The sequence below is a fragment of the Boleophthalmus pectinirostris genome, unplaced genomic scaffold, assembly GCF_026225935.1.
Source record: "Boleophthalmus pectinirostris isolate CB_2022bp ecotype Guang Dong unplaced genomic scaffold, ASM2622593v1 HiC_scaffold_1, whole genome shotgun sequence".
Classification (NCBI taxonomy): Eukaryota; Metazoa; Chordata; class Actinopteri; order Gobiiformes; family Gobiidae; genus Boleophthalmus; species Boleophthalmus pectinirostris.
In genome coordinates, this window is record NW_026570970.1 from 32210988 (window position 1) to 32228714 (window position 17727).

The 17727-nt window shown below is 36.1% G+C and overlaps 1 protein-coding gene across 1 annotated transcript in view; it reads left to right on the plus strand.

Moving 5' to 3' along the window:
• LOC129407978 (nck-associated protein 5-like) overlaps positions 1–17727 on the plus strand; it is a 118049-nt gene that overhangs the window by 53866 nt on the left and 46456 nt on the right. Inside the window, exons 2-3 of the mRNA XM_055150638.1 lie at positions 6698–6843; positions 15649–15739. Coding sequence (XP_055006613.1) covers positions 6815–6843; positions 15649–15739 — 120 coding nt within the window. The 5' untranslated portion in view covers positions 6698–6814. The remainder of the gene's footprint in view (positions 1–6697; positions 6844–15648; positions 15740–17727) is intronic.

A 17727-nucleotide genomic window follows, 5' to 3' on the forward strand; every position in this document is an offset into this window, starting at 1 on the left:
GGAGGGCCGGAGACAGCCTTAGTTTGATGACCCCTGCATTAAAGGGTCAATATTACACTAGTTTCTGATCTATGTTATCAATTCACATATGTTTAAGACACAAATCCTGCGTATTTTGGCTGAGTTGCTTTCTCAAACTGTTCCAGCTTGTGATGTCATATGGTAATACAGGAAGTGCTCAACTATGTTCTGTTATGATGTTTTGTTACTGTAATAAAAAAAAAAAAGATGTAGGCCGCATGAGATATTTTCCGGAAATGGCAGCTCTCAAAATAAAACTCCAAACTGCTCTCGCAAAAAAAAACAAAAAAAAACAACAAAAAAAACAACAACTATATTTTTAAACTCCATACAGCTGCACTAGAGTAATTTGGGTCATTTCAGAGCTGGAATTGTCAATCTCTACTGAACAAAAGATAAAAGGTAGCTGTTTACTCTCATTCAACTTGCGCCACTTAGTGCCTCCGCTCAATTTCATTTCTCTCCAGCAACTAGATCATGAATCAAAATACAATAGACGGTTTGCAAGAAACCCGGAAGTGCAAGTCCGGGCACTAGCCAATCAGCGAAGAGCCACACATTCTGTGTTGGCAATGATTCCCGAGATCGAGGAATTAAAGCCGGAACAAAGAATGTTTGGTGAATTTTATCAAGGGGAAAGATGTTATTGACCTTCTTCCTACGGGATTTGGGGAAAACTTAATATATCAGTTAGCCTCGTTAGCGACGTATTACATACATCACGACCAAATAGCAGCGATTGATTAAATTAAAAAAGTACCTGCCTACTGTTGAGAGAACAAATCCTAATGCTGTGAGGTCAGACGGTTTCCAAGAAGTGAAACTGGCTGATGAATCAGGTTATCATTCAGCACCGATATACAAACAATTACAAACAAAATTTCACATGACTTAAAATTACTTTACCAGTCCATCAATTGTTTTAGCTTTTTTGTCAGAAAAAAGATTATCTCACAATTAATTCTTCCCAGCCTCCGGCCACTCAATGTTTTCTCTAACAGTCTGCAGAATCATTCATTCTGTTCTCCCGATGTCAACTTCACTGATTATTATTTATCTTTAAATGCATTAATCTCAGTTCTCCTGAATATTTCAAAAAATATTTAATTCCATTCAGATCCTCTTACAGTTTACATCATGCAGATCAGATATAATTTGTTGTCTCAAGAGTCAAAAAAACAAATAGGAAAACACTCATTTAAATATAAAGCTCCCTCATCGATTCGCACATTAACTTCTGTCCCTTCATTTAAAAATGCTCTTGTTCAATATTTACATAACCTGTGTAATTGTTTTTGATCATTTTGTTAAATTTTGTTGTTCATCTTGTTGTATTTTGTGACTCTATTTGAACTCTGTCTAAGTTTTTGTTCAAACAGTCAAGTGTGAGTGAGTGTGTGTATGGTTGTGTTGATTTTGTTGTTTTGTTGGTCAAATAAATTCAAATTCAAACTATGATTTCATGATATCACAAGGTGGAACTGAGCATTTTTAGCTTTGGAGATGAAGACAGACTGTAACTATATAACTAAATATGTATTCTTCCCAACATTGCCTGTTTTCTGTATCTGTAACCTCAGCATAGTGTTGGCATGATACTAAAATTTCAAACTTTATTTCGAAACTAAGGAATAGACTCGATACTCAATACTAATGCCAATACCACGATGATGAAACACTCTTTATTTACCCAATAGAATAACATTAAATCACAGTGTTTTGTGTTTAGTATCGATACCTGCTCAAATGTTTAGTCAGTCTAGTATCTGATTTTTGATACTTTTGACAACCATATCTCAGCAGTCATCTTAATATTCACCATACTCCATCCATACAAACCATGTCAGTCTGGAAATGGCATCTATAATAAGATATTTTAAACAAAGTACATTTAATTTACATATTCTCTAAGCATTATTTCATGTTTTGATGTCATTTAGTAACATAGTTGTCCACTGCTGCTTATCTATTATATAAAGTCCCATAGGAGCCGCTAAGGCAGATGTGAAAGTGGATTCATGGGACAATCAACACAGCTGCTCCACTCACAGAGGAAATATGTCATTTAAATATAATTAAAGTTCAATAGGTTTAGTTATATACTCAACACAATGTCCTCCAATAATGATTCTCCTTTGCAAATATGAGCATAGAATAAGACTGTAAACTGGTAATATTGTTTAGAGGTCCTATATTACATAAAAAGGACTCTTGTGAGCTTTAAGCCATGTTATAATGTTGTTACCTCCTCAAAAACAGACCTGGAATTGTGTTTTGCTTCATTCATTAGTCTGTCTACATGGACAAATCACAGAATGCTCTGATGTATTTTGTGATGTCATTTAGTGATAGTTTTAAGCTTCCTTTTGTTTTTTGTTAAAAGGTATTACTTCTTGTATTACTACATGACATCACAAGGTGGAACAGAGTTTTTTCTGTTTGAGAGAAAAAGTCAGCCTAAATATGCAGGATTTGTGTGTTAGACATGTGGGAATGTGTTGATGAGGAAACATTATAAACATTATAACATAAATCAGAAAGAGCTTTAAAGAGCTGCTCACATGGACTTATTCAAACATTAACTGCAGATAACTTAAGCATGCAATAAATTGTGCCTTATTTATTTATTTGCAAAGGGACAGCACATATAAATGATTATGATTAAAGATTATAGCCAACGTGGCTAATTTTCATCCTTAATCCCAGGTTGATCTAAAATAATCTATCAGGACAGGGAAAGGTACATCAACAATCATACAAAAGTACACGTAACATAAGCCTGCTCACTAATCACTATACACAGGGGCATCAGACTGGGGGTAAAGGGTACTGTGTACCCAGGGTCCAGTAAGTAATCTTATTTCAACTTGAAATTGAAATCTTATTTCAATTTATGCATTTTTCATTAGACAACATGTAGTGTTGATAATTTGTACCTAGGGTCAAGAATTTAGTCCTACACCCTGACTATACATATAATTAATTTCAGACAGTTCATTGGAAGTTCGAAGTCAAAAGTGAAAATCTGTACTCTATTTGCTTCAAACCATCAAACAGCAAAATTAGCATAAGCCAGACAAAGGCAAAGTCAATTTGAGTTTGCAGTCTCCCTTGTTTCAGTCACACATGTTTAAACGACAAACCCTGCATATTTAGACTGAGTTCTTCTCTCAAACAGAAAACACTTGTAATGTCATTTAGTAATACAGGAAGTGCTCTACTGTGTTTTTAAACTCCACACACCCTCACTAGAATAATTTGGATGATTTCAGACCTGGAATTGCCAAGCTCTTCTGAATAAAAGATGTTAACTTGAAAACTACTGCTTCATGATACCACAAGGTGGAACAGAGTATTTTGAAATACACAACTCCAGGTATATTTTTGATGAGGAAACATTGTTGACAAGAGTCAGTTTCATGTAATACAGGATCTTTAAATTATATGAAACATTTTGTGGCAAAGACAGTCTCCGGTTCATCCATCAGTGAAAGACTGTTTGTCTGTGCTGTGTCTGTAGTGAGTGCTATAATGACATGACAGAAGGCCTGGTTGTTCTGGGATATTGTGAATGTTTGCTCTCCTTTTATTCAGCGTACAATGGAGATGCTGCATGGACTCTTTGTATTTTCACAAAGACCTGAGGAGTGTGGAGTGACTTGTGTTTTGTTTCATTCACACATGTTTGACTAACCCTTTATTATTAGTCTGTCTACATCTCCAAAGCTCACATTGGTCTGTTCCACCTTGTGATTCATGATGCAAACATTTCCAATTTAGCAGCTACCTTTTTCCTTTAGTTCAGTGGAGATTGGCAATTCCAAGACTGAAGTTATCCAATTTTTTTAGTCCAGGTTTAGTGCCGGTTTTAGTCCTAATATTGATTTAGTGCTTAGCCATATAATTTCACATGTATAACTAAGATGCACTGTCTTCATAAAATTAAACATGTGAATTCTTTTGTTGAGACCTGTCATTTTCAGTTGTCTCTGTGGCGATAATAATAGACTATAATATAAAGATGAAAGAGGCAGCAGATGATTTCATGTCTCATTTGAGTTGAAGCAGTGACTCATCTTTAGCTCCAGATTCAAAGACAAAACAAAAGCTCCAAATGTGCAATTATGAAACAACGTCTGTGTAGCAGTACCAGGGCAGGACGACAGCTCCATCTAGTGGACAAACATGAACTGACACACAGTATGGCGCTCAACAATGACCCGTACACCCTTTATTTTAGTTTTTAAAAGTCTTAAAAGCTCAGGTAAGTAAGATCATGCTGTAAATTTATTTAAAATCTATTTCTGAAACTTTATAAACAGCTAAATTATTAAAACATTTTGCAGAATCTTGTGTTTTCAAATGTGCTTTTTGGACTTAGTCGTTCCCACGTGACGTGTTAGCCTCCTCGATGAACTTTTAATGTCTGATCTTTTTTAAAAGGTGGAAAAATAAATTCAAAATGTACTTCCTGAACCGGATTGGACGGTCTCTGTGGAGTTCCATCGAGGGAAAATTATGAAATAAGTAATGGATTTATTTACTTTCCTGTGCGCTATTTTCTGGCTCACAAGGCTTACAAAAAAGGACAATTTGAATAGTATTGAAAAATAGGTTTAATTTTTGACATTCTAACATTCTAACAATTTACAGTCTGTCTTTATTCTTGGGGCCGGACGAGTTATCTAATTTTAATCTAAATTTTGTTTCAGTCATTTCTAAACATGGTATCAACTTTGGGGTTTTTCATGAAGAGCTCTACAGCCAGTCTTCTGTCAGTAATAGCATGTGGTTTGGAGCAGAGTTCAGACTTTGGAGGGAGAAATACATTTTTGTGATAAATGAGTCAAGTGATTTCAAAATGTGTCTTGTTTATAGAATTGTCTATTGGTTTAAAAATGACATTAGCTTTTGTGAACCTCCATAACGACCACTAGATGGCAGTGCTGGCTTGTTGCATTTCTAGTATTAGTTCAAGATAACATCAATGACAGAAACACAATGTTAGGAAACAAACAAACAAACCAATTTTACTATTTTGTAGTTTTCTCTTTTATATGGGTAAAAGGTTGTTTTTATTCTCTGCTCTTGTTAAATTAAAGGTGCATTGCATAACTTTTCTGGTTAAGAGGATCTGTCTCCTGCTTGTAACCACGGAGATGTTACTCCTTTCCCGTAATGTTACTCAGTATGGCACAAAAGTAGGCTATATATCTCGCACTTGTTCAACTAAACATGTATTCTTACTTTGAGTGGGATTGCCTCTCCACAGATCTGATCTGGCCTGGTGGTGTCACCTGTTTGTCTCCATGTAGATGTATAAATTTAATGACATACCTCATTGCAGGGAAAGCATAACATCACCATGGTAACAAACAGGTGTCTGACCCTCCAGTTACATAGTGCACCTTTAAAGGTCATATGTTTCTCAACACTGACTCATGTTAAGTGCCTTAAAACATGCTTGGAGTTGTGTTTTGTTTCATTCACACATGTTTACACATATATTATTAGTCTGTCTACGTCTCCAAAGCTCAAAATGCTCTGTTCCACCTTGTGATGTCATGAAGTGGTAATTTTCAATTTAATAGCTACCTTTTACCTTTTGTTTAGCAGAAATTGTCAGTTCCAGGTCTGAATCATTGGAATGATTCTAAGTGAAGTGCTGTTTTAAGTTTCTACACTGGTATCGGTTGATATCGGGTATTGGCATACATCGGCAAAAAAGAGCTTCTTAATCTTAACAGCGTTTTTCCAGTTGAATAAAATGAATGCATTTGACCCTAAGGCGCAGTACCCCGCAGTGTCCTGGTGACAGAGCAGTTTGTCTGGGAGCAGCAGGATTTTCAGACTGGATTATTTCAGAGGGTTTGGTGACACTTTCCTCAGGCGATTTTAAAATGTCACTAAACTCAGATCTGCACACATCATGTCCCACTACAGCACTGTTAGACAGGAGCGAGGGAGAGGGAAAGGGAGAGAGTGGGTACGGGGGCTCTACTACACTGTAAAAATGGAATATCTTTAACTTGAGTTTGACCGATCTGTATTTATAGTCAGTCGTTGTGATGTTTCAAGATACTTGGTTTGTTTGTGTGTGTTTTCGTGTCTACAGCAAATGTATCAGTCTGTCGATTATTTTCTTCCCTAATTAAATATAATGTGTTTATTTATTTAAGTTTTCAAATCAACAAAACAAAACAACTAACTATAATTATATAGTCTACTATATTGTGCATACAAGTCAAAACTACTCAAAACAAGATTCATTTTCTTTATTCAGGTTACGGATGCACTGGTATTTTGATACCGATGTCAATATTTTGGCTTTGATTATCTAATATTAACTGATACTAGTGCAGAGACTGAGAATATATTTTATTTCCATTAAAAACTAACAGCATATGATAAAAATGATCCCATTTGTGATTCAAAATGATTAAAATTTAATATTATGAGACGTTTTGGGCCAACCTTGACCAGTAAACTGGATTGAATCACTATAAAGTTAAGACATTACATAATACCTGTCCCTTACTCTAGTCTAGAATTAAAGTGATACATGAAAAGTCACTTGTGTTGACAGGAAACTTCAGTTAAACCGTTCATTATTGTCTTCTATGAATGATTTAAGCATTCAAGTATTTATTTCAGTTTGTTTCTTTCTCCCCTGCAGCGCTGCCTCCCAGACTGATCCAAGACTAGTCTCTTTGGACCAAAACAACATCTGTGAAAGCGAGAGAAAGAGAGAGAAAGAGAGAGAGAAGAGGAGGAGAGAGAGGGCGATCGGCAGATGGTGACACTGCAGCAGCCCTTCTCCAGGTACACCGCCTCACAGCTATACTCAGCCATGCTCTAATAACGTGATAATGTAATAATAATGACACATGTACGGGGATTAGAGAAGTTTAATTATAGAGGAGGACACGAAAAGGCACAGAATTACAAAACGACTGGGACTGAACTTATTACGGCAACATGGAGATAAGTTTGTTTTACTCTCAGAAGTACTTGGAGACGTGTACCAAAGCAAAACAGAACAGATAACAACAGTGAATCAATTCAGCAACAATTTGATTGATTACAGTTATGATGCATTAAAGGGTCCATATTATTATTATTATTTTCTTTATCTAGGTCATAATGTTGTTTCCTCACCAAAAACGTCCCAGGAGTTGTGTTTTGTTTCATTTACACATGTTTTAACACTCAAATCCTGCTTATTTACTTCACTTCTCCTCTCAAACAGAAAATGCTCTCTTCCACCTTGTGATGTCAGGCAGTAATTCAGGAAGTGCTCCACTGTGTTTTAAAGCTCCATACACCTTCACTAGAATCATGCGGATCATTTCAGCCCTGGAACAGAACATTTTGAGCTTTGGAGATGTAGACAGACTAATAATAAATAAAGGGTTACCAGCATGTGTGAATGAAACAAAACACAACTCCGGGTGTGTTTTTGTTGAAGTTACAGCTTTAAGGTCACAAGAGTCAATTTCGTGTAACATAGGAGCTTTAAAAACTACTATACTGTAGTTGTAATTTTAACACTAATTTAACAACGTGCCGTGTAATTTTTCTGGAAAAGAGCAAGCAACTGTTTGTTTTATATGCAATGTTTCACAGTATGCCATAAAACTTATCATCTTGCTTTTATTCAATTGCAGGTGATTGCTCTACTGCTCTACAAACACAGTAGTGGTATTAGTAGTAACCTACAACCATAACCCTAACCTATTTGTATAAGCAATAGGGATGGGCATGATTAATCGATTAATCGATAATTGATCATTAAGAATTTCATTAATTACGTTAATTTTAATCGACAAACCAAATGTATGTTGCTGTGCGTAGTGTGACCAAACAGGGGTCTGTACATGTGTCTCTCTGCACTCAGAAGGAGCGAGACACAAACAGTCGGTCAGTCTGCAGCGTACCGAAGCACAAATGCGTATTTAACAATGATTTGTACAAGAAATTCCAGGCTTTCCGTTGCGTTCGGGACAAGTGTAAGTCCATGTGCACAGTGAACAAAGCAGCACATATGTTTCGGTGTCCAGTGGGAAAAAGCTTTACCAGGTGAGAGTTGCGCAATGTCGAGGACGAGTCTCCAACTCCCACCCCCCGTACGGTGTCCTGGTTTTGACAAACGCAAATATTGTCACATTAACCAGAAACTGACCGCATCAGCGACACAAGAGCTGTAGTTTTATCTTCGCTGAGTTTATGCAAATTAGCGATGCGGTTTTAAGTTTTGTTTCTGTGAGAGTTGCGCAAAACTGAATTAAACACATTATAATGTCAAACGGATTGATGTGGCTCTAGAGTCATTACGGTTTATATGTCGTAAAGTTGAATTTATTTATGCAGATTAGTAGTGCAGATAGTAATAATAATGATGATCATTTTAATATAAAAACGTTAATGATTAATCGATAATCGATCGTTAATTCTTCCGATGATCGATTAAGAAAATTTCATCGAATGCCCATCCCTAATAAGCAGTAGTATTAATAGTAGCAGTATTAGTAAATTATAGTAGTATCCTAGTACCTTAACCTTAACCTTGTAGTAGTAGACCTAATTATAGCAGTAGTGATCTAGTACACTAAAATAGTAGCAGTGGTAATAGTAGCAGTAGTAGTAGTAATAGCCGTCGTAGTAGTCTAGGACCTTAGTAGTAGAAGTAGTAGCAGTAGTAGTAGTAATAGTAGTCGTAGTAGTCTAGAACCATAGTTGTAGTATTAGTAGCAGTAGTAGTAATAGTTGTTGTAGTAGTCTAGAACCTTAGTAGTAGAAGTAGTAGCAGTAGTAGTTATAAATATAGTCATAGTATTCTAGAACCTTTGTAGTAGAAGTAATAGTAGTATTAATAATAGTAGTTGTAGTAGTCTAGAACCTTAGTAGAAGTAGTAACAGTAGTAGTAGTAATAGTAGTAGTAGTAGTCTAGAGGTTGTAGCAGTAGTAGCAGCAGCAGTAGTACTAGTAGTAGTAGTAGTAGTAGTAGGTTTGGACTACTAGGTCATGTTGTCCTCACACTTAGAGGACAGCAGCACACACATGTATTCCCTCCATATCTCCACTGCTCAAAGTTCATATTCACTTTTTGTGTCAGATCAAACTAATGAAGCTCTTAACTTAATGAAATATCCGGAGTCGTCCATCACAGTATTATGGATGTGTGTATAGGTTATATTGGCTCCGGGCTTCAGTGTTTGTCATCTGTTATTACCACACTTTCATTTTGTAAGACACTGCAAAGACAGGCGCTTTATGAAAAATGAGACTTTATAATTTATAATCATACCTCATGATTTAAAATAGTTACAGTTAGTTATCTATAGGTAAATATTTTCAGTTCAGGGTTGGGTACTGTTACTTCAATATTATTAAAGGGTCCATATTACACTATTTTCTGATCTATATTATAATGTAGTTTCCTCATCACAAACAGACCTGGAGTTGGGAGTTCTTCACTCAGACTTAATGCACTTCCACCTTGGGATCTTATTTGGTAATACAGGAAGTGCTCCAATGTGTTTTTAAACTCCATACACCTTCACGAGAATCACATGGATGATTTCACATGGATGATTGAACCTAGTAGTAGTAGTAGTAGAAGTAGTAGCTGTAGTAGTAGTAATAGTAGTCGTAGTAGTCTAGAACCTTAGTAGAAGTAGTAGCAGTAGTAATAGTAGTCATAGTAGTCTAGAACCTTAGCAGTAGAAGTAGTAGCAGTAGAAGTAGTAATAGTACTTGTAGTAGTCTTGAACCTTAGCAGTAGAAGTAGTAGCAGTAAAAGTAGTAATAGTACTTGTAGTAGTCTTGAACCTTAGCAGTAGAAGTAGTAGCAGTAGAAGTAGTAATAGTACTTGTAGTAGTCTTGAACCTTAGCAGTAGAAGTAGTAGCAGTAGAAGTAGTAATAGTACTTGTAGTAGTCTTGAACCTTAGCAGTAGAAGTAGTAGCAGTAGTAGTAGTAGTCGTAGTTTCCTCATCACAAACAGAACTGGAGTTGTGTTTTGTTTCATTCATACATGTTTAACACACAAACCCTGCAAGTTCTTCTCTCAAACTTAATACACTATGTTTCATTTTGGGATCTTATGTAGTAATACAGGAAGTGCTACAATGTGTTTATAAACTCTGTACATCTTCACTAGAATCATTTGGATGATTTCTGCCCTGGAATTGCCAATCTTTACTGAACTAAAGGTAAAATGTAGCTGTAAACTTGAAATCTATCACTACATGAGATCACAAGGTGTAACAGAGCATTTTGAGCTTTGGAGACGTAGACTAATAGACTAATAATAAAGGGTTACTCAAACATCTGTGAATGAAACAAAACACAACTCCAGGAATGTTTTTGATGAGGTAACAACATTATAACATGTCTTAAAATGATTTTCCATAATATAGGTCCTTTAATTCTGAACTCTTAGGTTGTCAATCTGAGTTTAATAATTCTTTCATAATACTTCATTAAACTTGTACACAATATCTCCATGGAGACAAGATGTTTAAGTCACCACCAGGCCAAGTTTTGGATCTGTGGAGAGGTGGGCCCATTCACATTAAAAAAGCATGTCCAAGGTATTTTCTGGACAACTGTGGAATTTTTCAGCTAAAGGTATAAACACTGGATTTGTCACTTTTGTAAATTTCTAGTAATATTAGCTGTTTTTGCATGAACTCCTGTGCAGGTGTAGTCTTGTGAGTGCAGTTTGGGTACACAGAGATACATAATAGTTTTGAGAGCTCTTTCTGGTCAAAAACAGGACATGTCTTAAGTGGACCAAGAATTTCTAGTCAACTACAACATTAGTAGTAGTACTTGAGTGAATTGTTTAGAGAACCACTGCTCTTACAAACCAGTAGCTTCTCATATCCGTGTGTAATTTGTTAATTTGTTTTTCAAAATAAAACCAAAAATAAGAAAACCTAAAAACTTACGAAAAAATGTTTGCCTCCAAAACCAAAATGGCGAGACTAATACCAGACAGGGACAAGATCAGGACTGAGACCAGGACTGAGACCGGGACCAGACCAAGACTGTGACCAGGACCAGACCAGACCAGGACTGAGACCAGGACAGAGATCGGTTTAGTCCTGGTTTAGTCCTGGTTTAGTCCTTGTTCAATCCTGGTTTAGTCCTGGTTCAGTCCTTGTTCAGTTCTGGTTTAGACCTGGTTGAGACATGGTTTAGTCTTGGTTCACTCCTGGTTTAGTCCTGGTTTAGACCTGTTTTAGTCCTGTTTTGGTCCTGTTTTAGTTCTGATTCAGTCCCAGTTCAGTACATATGCGATGCAAAAGTCCGGCATCGCAGTTTAAGTCACAGAAACGGGAAACAAAATCGAAAAGTGAAAAAATGTTTATCTGTTTTTTCATTTTGGTTTTGGAGACAAATAATAGAAAAGAAAATTGCTTTTTTTTCGTTCTCTTATTTTTGGTTTATTTGGAAAACAAATGAACGAATGATACACGGATTTTCTCAAACTCCTCTTATATACTTGTCCATGGCTTGAGGAGAATTGGGTTAAGAGGTCACGATCACACAGAGATTGAAAGTAGGCCAGTCTTCACATGTTGTTACTGTTCATAGACTTAAACTGAGGCTTTGTAAACAAGATCTATAGTGAAATGTCACACAGAAACAGCCTTTGGTCATTTGCATGTTCTAACAGTCATTGGAGGAAGTCAGTGATAAAGCAGGACTATAGGCAAAAGAGAACACTGTCTCTTCATATTCTGTATTTAGGTTGATCCAGTACAGTGTTTGTCAGTTGTTTGCAGGAGTTTTATTCAAATTCCTTGGAGGTTTAGTAACTATATTATTTAGATATGGATTTTATACCAAATCAGGTGAGAGACTTTATATCTATTTTATTACCTCTGCCAAGGAGGTTTTGTTTTTGCCGGCGTTTGTCTGTTTGTTTGTTTGTTTGTTTGTCTGTTAGCAACATAACTCAAAAAGTTATGGACCGATTTTGATGAAATTTTCAGGATTTGTTGGAAATGTGAAAAGGAAGAACTGATTTCATTTTGGGGGTGATTCGGAAGAAATCCTGGATCACTTTGAAATTTTAGTTAACATTGTGGTAAATGGGGCCAAAAATTTTGTTTCTCAATATCTCGGTTAATTATTGACCAAACCCCATGAAATTTGACTCAGGGATGGACAATGGGATCCTCTTTCATATTCCAAAGGCTGATCCGGATCTGATCCAGAAGACTGATTTTATTGCAATTTATATAAAAAATGGGGGTAGTCCTTGGCGGAGGTCTGCGCTCTCTGAGTGCTTTTCTAGTTATATATCTTACCCTCAGCATATTTTGTGACTTGTCCCCATTTCCTGTATTACACAAAATGGACTCTTGTGGGTTTTAAGCCATGTTATAATGCTGTTACCTCCTCAAAAAACATACAGAGTGGTGTTTTGTTTCATTTCACATGTTTGAGTAAGGCTGGCTATCATCAAGGAGTTGCTGATATGATACATACCTCGATGCATAAGCCTTGATACAATAAATATCTCGATATGATACGATATAGTTCAAACCGATTCCATACGGTTCAGTAAAAATAATGGCTAAATCATGGCTGTGATACTAAAACAAGTTTCCTTCCTCTAAACAACTATAGCGCTGTAACAAAATAATTTCGTAGAATATACCAAAAAAATATTCTTGGCGATATATCGATACAACAGGCCACGATATCGATACCGTGTCATCACATTAAACTATACGATATACTGAAATTTTGATATTTTTGCACATTCCTGTATTTGAGTAATCATTTATTATTCTACATCTCCAAAGTGTATGCTTGTGAAGGTGTTAGGAGGTATATTTAAAAACACAATGGAGCACTCCCTGCATTACCACATGACATCACAAGGTGGAACAGAGTGTTTTCTGTCTAAGAGAAGAGGTGCAAAGGGTGCATTGGAACCTCAGTGTGGAGAGAGGGGTGGTTTGTGTGAGTTTTTTTTTTTTTTTTTTCTGTTCTATTTTTTGTTTTGTTATATATATTAACTTCTTAGGTCCTTTTTATTACATACACTGAAAAAAAACTAAAACAAGTTAAGTTAAAAAGACTTAAATTAAGAACATTTAACTTTATTTGAGTAGATTACACTTGACAAGTAAAATTATTTACTAATGGAATAAATGTGCTTTTCTTAATTCAAGCAAAACTATTTAGTTTCTTAATTTAAATGCAGCAAGATGTATTTTCATATTAAATACAAAAAGTCTTATTCCACTGGCAGATAATCTTACTTGTCAAGTGAAATTTACTCAAATCATGATAAAACTTTCTTAATTCAAGTCATCTGAACTTGACTAGATTTTGTTTTTTGCAGTGTATAATTTCAAAATTGAAAAAAAAAAAAAAAAAAAAAGTTTGTACCCTAATTTCAGGTGCCTAAAATAATGTCACTTAATGAGAGCTTATTATGTTTGTGCCCTTTTGAAACTCAGATGCACCCAGTGTGAATGAAACAAAGCACTGTTCTGTTTCTGGTGAGAAAACAACATTAGACAACATAGATCAGAAAATAGCATAAGATAGGCCCTTTAAACAATCTGTTGTGTATATTTAGGTGTCTACGATTCGATGATTTTTGTAGCCTTCCCTTTAAAAACTATCCTGTGAAAATCTTTTGAATAGACCTCTGGTGATAAAAATAGATTAAGATACTTTTCATGTTAGAAATGAATAAAACAGAAGGAGCCTCGTAGCTTTTGACAGTTTCAGATTAAGAAATGTGATCTTCTCCCAAAACTGTCCAGATGCATGCACCTTTTAGCAGAATTACTCATATGAGTTTGAATATAGGCCACAGACAGGAGCAGGCAGGAGCGGATAGGAGCAGAAAGGAGAGGACAGGAGCAGACAGGGGCAGATGAGCAGACAGGAGTGGACAGGAGCAAACAGAAACAGAGGAGCAGGCAGGAGCAAACAGGAGCGAAAAGGAGCTGGTAGGAGTGGACAGGAGCAAGCAGGAGCATTCAGGAGCAGGCAGGTGCTCTCAGATGGACTTACCATATTTTTCGGACTATAAGTTGCTCCGGAGTATAAGTTGCACCAGCCAAAAAAAAAAAGAAGAAAAAAACATATATAAGTTGCACCGGACTATAAGTCACATTTTTTGGGAGAAATTTATTTTATAAAATTTGAGACCAGAAACCGACATTTCATCTTGAAAGTCAAGTTCTAGTAATAACAACAGAACAGAGAACAACAGACTGTTAACGTCACATATGAACAGTTCTTCAGACTATAGCATAAACAACAAAACAGAACAAGTTTACCAGACTCCCCATCTCACTCCAAATCACTAAATCCATTCAATTCTTCATTCTCGATGTCACTTCTGAGCAACTCCGCGACCTCCGGAAGTAAACAGAGTGCCGCTTCCTCTTCTGTGAAGCTGTCATCAAACTCAGCATCAGTTCCAGTTAGAATTATTACAGCCTTTCTGAATCCCGACAGGATGGTTTCAATTGTCTGAAGTCCAGGCTTTATCGATCCATCCAGTGACTTCAGGAAAGTTTCATGGTGCATCCTCCTGGTTGTCACAAGTTTCTCACTCACTCCAAACTTTCTTTGTGATGTTTGATTACCATTTTCGGCTGCATATTTCGCTACTTGCAACTTGTTATTTTCTTTTTGGGGGCATTTGTGTTCAGTCTTCTCAGTCGTCTTTATATAAGTTTGTTTAGATTTAAAATTTTCAGTGGTACAGAAGTAATGGTGCAATCGACTGACATGATTCCAGACAGAACAAAGGCTCTTTCTGCAGGAGACATGCCAAGTGACAGTGGTACAGGAGTAATAGGAGCAGCAGATACTGACACACAAGCCTAGAGCGCCCTCTCGTGGCTGTCAGTGTGAAAATTTTAATATATAAGTCACACCGGAGTATAAGTTGCAGGACCACCCAAACCATGAAAAAAAGTGCCACTTATAGTCTGAGAAATACAGTAATGTCCCCATGGTTCACAGAGGAGGCCTAGTTTCCCTTGAGTGCCCAATCACAAAACATTACATGCATAATTTGTAGTAGCAGAGTGCTCAGAGTGCCACAGTATGAGTAGTAGTAATAATAATATCTGTTGCCTATAGCCTTCTCTCTACACTCAGAATAGACTTGTTATTGAATGGAAATGATAGTGGATGGTGCCATATATGCTGTTTATCAAGTTAAAACTGTTTACTGTTGCAAATCAGTTACATAAAAGTGTGGTATAGTCGGTTTAGTTTAGATAATAAACCCACTGCACAAGAATTGGAATGAAATAGAATTTAAGACCTGTCCATGAAAAACTAAATATTATATCTTCTGTTTGTTAAAAGTCCTCAAAATGTTCCATATAAAAGGACACTGAAACTGAAAGCTGAATACCTACAGTCTAAGAAAATAGCGAAATCATCAGTACATTTTTTTTTTCTATTTAGGCTATTGTATAACTTTGAATAGTTATGAATCCACTGCTAACAAATACACCAAAATAAAAAAATTCAGTTCTGAGTTAAGTTGACCGTGACAAAAGTAGGATTTTAAACAGAGGATTTGGTCAAAGCGTTCTAACCCCACTGTGCTGTTTCCTGTACAGTATGGAGGAGACAGTGAGGACCATACTCCAGAACCAGGACTCAATGGAAGGCCCTAAAGTTGACCCACTGGACCTCATGAAAGCTTACAAGGTGAGACACACAAAGAAATATATGTGGATTTGCTCTATCTTACTAGTATATAGTAGTATAAACATTTCAAACTCTATTTTGATTTTGATACCAATTTCAATACCACAATGATAAAGAAATCATCAAAAGTTTAAGAAAGGTCCAATTTTGTTTATTTTATTATTATTTTTCAGGATAGATACTGTCCTTCAAATGAGTATCTAGTTTTGATACTAGTTTGAGTATCAATTATGTCATGTCCAAAGTATGGCCTGGCCCACAGACCAATTTTTATTGGTGAATATTACCTTTAATAGAACTGCAAGTATTTGAAAATCTACCGTGATAAAGTAAATATAAAATAGTTTCTGTGTCCTATTGAGGATCTAAGCATGACTAAAGGTCTAGTAGATCAGTCTACCTGTTATAAATGCACATATTTGAATTATTCACTGTACTGGCCACCCGTCTATGGCCTTCGATCAGCCCTCTCCTTTGTCTATGTTTTGATATGATCCTTGATGAAACAAGTTTATTTATTTATTTTATTTATTTATTTATTTGAGACAAGGACAGCGCACAATTTTCGCATTAACCTTGACAGGAGAGATGCATTGTACATCAGGTTGTAGCATCAGTGCTAATTTCCACCTGTAGTCCCTGGACAGGTTCATTGATTGATTGTATTTAACTGACCTTGACTATCAACTGTTCTGGAGACCTGTAGCATGTTTTGGGTTTTTGGACACCCCTGTTATCTGTTGTGTAGTGGGAATTTTTTTAAGTGGGGGTATGCAATTCCTGACGTCATCAATGTGATTGTTTGTTTATTAAAAAAAACAAAACTCACTTTCAGTACAAACATAAAGGCCCCAGCCCAGTAAAAATCATTAATATCATAAATCATAGACTACAACACAGGACTGACCAGGACTGAACCATGACTAAACCAGGACTGAACCATAACTAAACCAGGACGGCGTACCCCCACGTACTACACCCACTACACCCCTGCCTGTTATATATGATCACATGACCTTGTTAAAGTCCTGATTCATTGGTTTTCTGGTGGAGGGTCTGTCATGGTCACAAGGGGGTGACCATGACAGAGGCACAGATCAGGTCAGAGGCAGAGCAGAGGCAACCCCGCTCATAGTAACAATCTATGTTTTACTAGATGTTTTTGAGCAATAAAAACATGCGCATTTGAATAGATGCAAAATAAATCATTTCAATGCCATACTGTGAAACATTCCAGTCAAAAAGAACTGACTTTTAAGCTATTTTTGTAATATTGTGTCTCATCAAAAACATACTCACAGTTAGAAATCCCCCAGATTATCCTGTCAAACTACTTTGAGATTGAATGTGTCTTTATAATGGTATATGTGACATTTCTAACCGATTGTTCAGAATTGTGGAGTGATTATGATAGCGTGCGCACATGTCTGAAACAATATCATTTTAAACTATACAATAAAAGCAGATGGGGTATTGATTTTAGCCTTTCTTTTCATCTTTTAAATTGCAGGTCGACCACTTCAAAAACACAGCATGCCTTTGATAATAAATGGATTTTACTAGAAATAATAATGTCTTCAAGTATCCACACTGATTATAGCTTTAGACTGTGGATAAGGTTGGGTTTCAATGTGCATGTGAATTAGGGCATTTTCAGCATCTGACTATTTTTAAAAACTAAATCGAATACTTTTACTGTAGTTCAGGCGGTACAGCTCTGCTACTAAGTTGTTTTTGCATCATTAAAGAAATAACAACTTCTTACAAATCAACATGGTTTAGAGCCGGTATGCAAATTTTGAATAAATAATATATCCACTTAAGGTGCACTAACATTTCTGGTGGCTTGCTGCTTGTTCCCATGGAGATTTTATGTTTCATGTATGGCATTAAACTTTTTCATTATTTTTTTTCTTCCCAGCTGTTTTTATTGCTCAAAAATTGTCAAAATTGCCCTTGCCAAATGTGCTTTCTTACTGTGTTTTGGA